The sequence below is a fragment of the Arachis duranensis genome, chromosome 9 (genome assembly GCF_000817695.3).
Source record: "Arachis duranensis cultivar V14167 chromosome 9, aradu.V14167.gnm2.J7QH, whole genome shotgun sequence".
Lineage (NCBI taxonomy): Eukaryota > Viridiplantae > Streptophyta > Magnoliopsida > Fabales > Fabaceae > Arachis > Arachis duranensis.
Window position 1 is genome coordinate 69,513,085 of NC_029780.3, and position 5,485 is coordinate 69,518,569.

Genomic DNA, 5,485 nt, shown 5'->3' on the forward strand with positions numbered 1-5,485 from the left:
TACTAGCCTTAAGCGGAAAAATAATTAAATATCCCAATCGAATCTTTGGTTAGCTTAAGATAGAATTGTGTGTTAATTGAGTATGGGAAGATTGTGGGAACAAAGGTTAATAAAGCAATGTGTTATGTTTTTACTTTAATAAAATATTGAAAATTTGGGTACCTACTCATGTAAAATAGAAAATCAAAAAAAAATTCCATATGCATTGATATGTTATTTTAGTTTTTATGTCTCTAAAAAAAATAAAAAATAAAAAAATAAAAAAATAAAAAAAATAAAAATATATAAATATATAAATAAATAAATAAGGGGACAAAAATAAATAAATAAGGGAACACAATTACCCCAATGCCAAGTCAATAAAAGATCAATGCATATGTGATAAAATTAAAATAAAAGTTAATACATGAGTATGGAATGTGAAAGTGAAATTTTGGGTAGCTAGGTATGAAATTTGAAGTTATGTAGAATATATATATGATAGGTGAAAGCTTAGGTTAATTAAAGATTCAATTTATAAGCTCACTTGGCCATATATACCCTTACCCTTACCTTAGTCCCATTACAACCTAGAAAAGACCTCATGATGTTTGTATTGGTACATTAAATGTTGTTGATTGGTTAGGTGTAGAACAAAATTTAGAAAGCATAATTAGAGAAGAGTAGAATGATTACACTATACACTTGAGAGACTAGAGTGCACATATATCATCAGTGAGGGTTCAATGCTTAAATTCTATGTTTCCTGCTTTCATGAGCTATCTTCTTGCATTTTTATCTATTCTTACTATATAAATTGAATTAGTGGAATTTGATTTATGATTGTCTTGAAGAGCTTACTTACTTTTAACCAAGTGGACAAGAATCATATAGTTGCATTCATAGGTTGCATTGCATTGCATTGCATGAGTTTTACATGTCCCTACTCATTTACTTTATCTCCTTCAACTAAGCATGAGGACATGCTAATATTTAAGTGTGGGGAGGTTGATAAACCATTATTTTATGATTTATATTGTATTTAATTGAGTGGTTTTATCAAGTCTTTCACCCACTTATTCATATGATTAGCATGATATTACAAGTCCTTCCCAAAATTGTTCTATGATTGAAAACTTGCTTCCTAAAGATCTTTTAATTGTATATTTTTATTCTTCTTTATACCATTCGATGTCGTGATCTGTGTGTTAAGTATTTCAGGCTTCATAGGGCAGGAATAGCTTAGAGAATGGAGAGGAAGATTGCAAAAATAGAAGGAACACAAGAAATTGAGGAGATGACCAGCGAGAAGCGACGCAGATGCATGGCTCATGCATCCGCGCGAATTGGAGAAAATCACAGCGGCGTGAACGCGTGCCTGACGCGAGCGCGTGGATTGAAATCTGCACGAGTGACGCGAACGCGTGGACGACGCGCACGCGTGGCAAGGAAAAACGCTGGATGATGCGAACACGTGGACGACGCGGTCGCGTGACATGCGCGATCTGCAGAATTTATAGAAATCACTGGCGTGGATTCTGGGCCGCGTTTTAACCCAGTTTTCGGCCTAGAAATGCAGATTAGATCCAGGGAACATGCAGAGACTAAGGACGAATCTCATTCCGCATAATTTTAGTTTTTAGATCTGATTTTACTCCTCCTCTAGGTTTTCTCTCTACACATTCATAGTTCTTAGAATTTTGTTTTATTGCTTTTTGGATTGGGATATTGAGAAGAGTTATTACCTCCGCCAAGACTTCATCATTCTAGTTTGTTTTCTTACTTTTCGCTTACTCTTTCATATCCTTAATTTGTCCAGAGTTACAATTGAATTATTTTTTAATTTATTAATACAAGAACCATTTTTATTTTTAATTGATCTTTTTATTATTGTTTATCATGTCTTTCTTTATTTTCCTTTTTAATTTTGTGAAGTTTACATTCATGATAATGGAGTAGTCCTCTAACTTGATTGGGAGTTGATTAAAAGGAGAACCTTGAGTTGGAACACTCAAGAGCTAAATTGTAATTGGGTTTATTGTTGGCTGGCTCTCTAGTCACTAACACTAATCCTTCCCAAGGGAGAGGATTAGAACTTGTGAATAGAAGTAGACTTCCAACTTACTTGACTTTCCTTTACTCAGTAAATGATAACTAAGTAGAAACAACCTTCAATTATCAATTGATCTTGAGAGAAATCCAACAAGGATAGAACTTCCGATTAATCTTCTCCCGATCAAGGTTTTTATTTGAATTACATAAATTCTCTGATTTAAATTCCTGTTTATCAAACTCAAACATTTTGGAAAACCTCTGATTAATAAAATAGCACATCTTTCTGCAACTCGTTGGGAGACGACTTGGGACTCATACTCCCAGTATTTTTATTTCTAAAATTTGTGACAACCCTTTTCTAAATTGACAAGTGGATTTTTACTGGTTAAGAACTATACTTGCAACTAATATCTTACATTAATTTCTTAATCTACCAATTTCCGCTACATCACTGAGCACCTTCACTCTTTCGCTCCGGAGGCAACTGTTTTGGACCTGATCTCTGGGTCCTTCCTCGAAATGGTCCCCAAACCCGGTTATCCTGGGTTGGGCCACCCTCACGGCCCAAAGCAAATCAATAACCACCAATATCCTAACCCAACATTCAAATTTAAATTCCTCCCTTATCTTAGCTGAACAACATAAGATAAGATAACTACCTCAACCTATATAAAGAGGAGCCAGAGGTCCTCTCAGGTACGTTATACATTCTCAACTCTCACCTATCTCTTGGATCCATTATGACTTGAGCATTGGAGTGTCTTCGCAAGTACTACCCCGCCACTCCAAGAGGCCAACCTGTCGCCATCAATAAAAGCCAATCCTCAACCCGTACGAGTGACATCCCGTACAGATAGTATGCAAATTCATGAAGGGACTGGAGTGTGTTAAAAAAAATAAACAAACAAACAAGCAAAAAACAAAACCTCTTAAAATTACAAAAGGAAACAACATTTGCTCAAGTGGCTAACGATGAATTCAAGGAATGTGCATTGGAAACTCCTCTTAAATTTGGTAAGATTCTTATGTTTGGTGAGGATGAGAAGCTATGATACTGTTGTTTCACTTTTTACAAGAATTGGTTTTCAAGAATCAATTAATCTATCTTCTGCATTGATAGATAGTTATAAATCTATTCTAGTGCTATCATTGATTCACCGGGAAGGTTAGAGCATGTGGGATAGGTCACACTACCGGTGGTGGCGAAGGTGTGTGGTGGCAAATTCAACATGGCAACCTCGGTAGGAGCTTGTGGTTGAGGCATAGCCTCCTGTTTCCTTATTATTACTTCACAGTCAAGCTTCTTTAATTGTAATTCTACAATGTCTCTTGAATCAACCAACCTGCACAAAATTTCGTTATTTTCGTCCAACCATGTTTTAAAGCTAATAGTTACTCAAGTACCAAACTTAAAATACGCTTTATAAATTTAATTTTACTTGACAAGGCTAGCAACATGAGTTATAAAATTAGAGATTGATTTTTCAGTTGCCAAAACTCCTTCACTTGATCTTGTCTTGGCATCATTATCTACACTCCTTGCTACCTCTGCAATGGTTTTGTTATCAACCGTAGCATTTGAGGAACTATCGATCGTAGTAATTTTGGAGACAAAACTGGAGCCCAAAAGCTTGTTCAAGAGGTGATATATTGCCTCCGAAAGCGCATTTTCAATTGAGGGCCAATGAAAGATACTAACATCATCAGGTTCGACCTTAACTCTGGGCAATACGATCCGACTAGGTGGTGGTACCTACAATTGAAGATGGAACTAAATTAACTATAATCTGCCACCAATTGAAGATGGAGTTAAATTGACTATAATCTATATTATAATATTCATTCCTTTTCAATTTGTTTGTCAAAAAATAACGCAACACCCCCATTAAATATAATTGGTGGCAGTAATATATGAGAGATTATACCTTGGTGAACAATGGTAACTTGGTTTTATGAGAAAGGTGGAAAGAGAGCATACAGGAAGATGATGAAGAGCATTTGTAAGTGTAATTGGGGGAAATAATAGCTGAAGGAGTGGTTGATGCCGCTGAAGCAAAAGAAGAGGCCATTATTGGCTTATTGCAATTGATAATACAGCAAAGTTTTCTTCTTCCGTTTCGGATGTTTTAGGTTTTAAGGGTAATGCATAATATGTTGGTTCTTCGATAAGACCAATAAGAATTTATTGTAATGAAACGATCACGGGGAACCAACATTGTAAATTGTAATATCATTATTGACAGCTAAAAGTACTTGAGAATCACTGTTTATTTTATTTTTTTTTATCAATTATTATCAAACATAAAATACTACATCCAAACCTTGTTATTTAAATTTATCTAAATTGTTTTTCCTCTCAATTACTAATATATGAAGAAGTAATTACCTTTTTAATATTTTAAGACATACAATTCATTTTCTTTTTACTTCTTTGAAGTATTAAGATTTAAGAAGAATGCCTAGGGGGGAGATTTAGAATAATGCTTCATCCATCATCACACTCTAAGAACAAATAAACAAAACCAAAAGCTCAAATATCGATATGCACTTTGGTCAATACTTAAGCCATGGTGTAGTACATAAGCTGATAATAGCACCCACGCTTTAAGATGAAAGTTCATTCATGCTTGCTAAAGATTACTACGATTTACCTTTCTTTAAAACCTAAAATAGTAGAAGACATCCTATATAAGGTCTAAAACTTGAAAAGAATTGGTGACACCTATAAATACAACAAATAAAGCTAAAACCATCTGACTTGTGCCTTTGTCAAACGGGAATCGTATTGGAAGTATCACACAAAAAGCTAAAGGAGAACTAGTATTCTGCAACTAAACTGGCCTAATCACTATACATCTAGCTATACATCCCAAAAAAACAACAGAGAGCAATACAGAGGAGAATTACTAGTTAGTGACATCAGTGAATTCAAAGAAAGGATGTTTGCCTATATACAAAAAGAAATCCTTAGCTATTCTCAAAATAGCTGTTATAGTCAAAATGTCAACCACCCACATTTGCTTCTCTAAAAATATGCTGAATCTCCATTCTTTTGCAGTTGAGTTACTAGGTATGTTTTTTCTTATTATCACCTGCAAGGTCAATATTCGTTAAAGGATCCTATAGAAACTCTACTGAAAACTCTAAAAGTTATTAAAATATATCAACAAAAAGGGGTTAAAACTGCCGTGCAATCGTTGTTTGTTAAAGGAACCAGTAGAAACTCTCCTGCAAAATTTACAGTTAATAATATAACAACAAAAGAAATTAAATATCTGTTAAATAGTTAACTACCACCAGCCTATTGTAAAGTATACTTTCAGGTTTCAGCCATCATGTGGCCAATTCGAAAATACTAATAAAAGTACAAGTCTCTAAAACCTCATTTATGCCAAACATGTCATTACATTTAGGATTTAGAGCTTTAATATAATTTTCCTTCTCATTTTTG

At 34.3% G+C, this 5,485-nt stretch overlaps 1 protein-coding gene across 1 annotated transcript; it reads right to left on the reverse strand.

Moving 5' to 3' along the window:
* Window positions 1–2,951: 2,951 nt before the first annotated feature.
* LOC107465886 (biotin carboxyl carrier protein of acetyl-CoA carboxylase 1, chloroplastic) lies at window positions 2,952–4,302 on the reverse strand. The gene is made up of 3 exons (XM_016084858.3): window positions 3,960–4,302; window positions 3,474–3,787; window positions 2,952–3,377 (listed from the first exon to the last, which is right to left on the reverse strand). Exons 1-3 carry the CDS (start codon window positions 4,101–4,103, stop codon window positions 3,167–3,169), a joined length of 669 nt encoding a protein of 222 aa, XP_015940344.1. The 5' UTR covers window positions 4,104–4,302; the 3' UTR covers window positions 2,952–3,166.
* Window positions 4,303–5,485: the final 1,183 nt, after the last annotated feature.

Bases quoted from the DNA above. Each gene is read 5' to 3' on its own strand.
- LOC107465886 (XM_016084858.3), bottom strand. From the start codon at position 4,103: ATGGCCTCTTCTTTTGCTTCAGCGGCATCAACCACTCCTTCAGCTATT. The intron at 3,788-3,959 runs GTATAATCTCTC...CTTCAATTGTAG, and splicing joins AGTTACCATTGTTCACCAAG to GTACCACCACCTAGTCGGAT. The intron at 3,378-3,473 runs GTAAAATTAAAT...AATTTTGTGCAG, and splicing joins CATGTTGCTAGCCTTGTCAA to GTTGGTTGATTCAAGAGACA.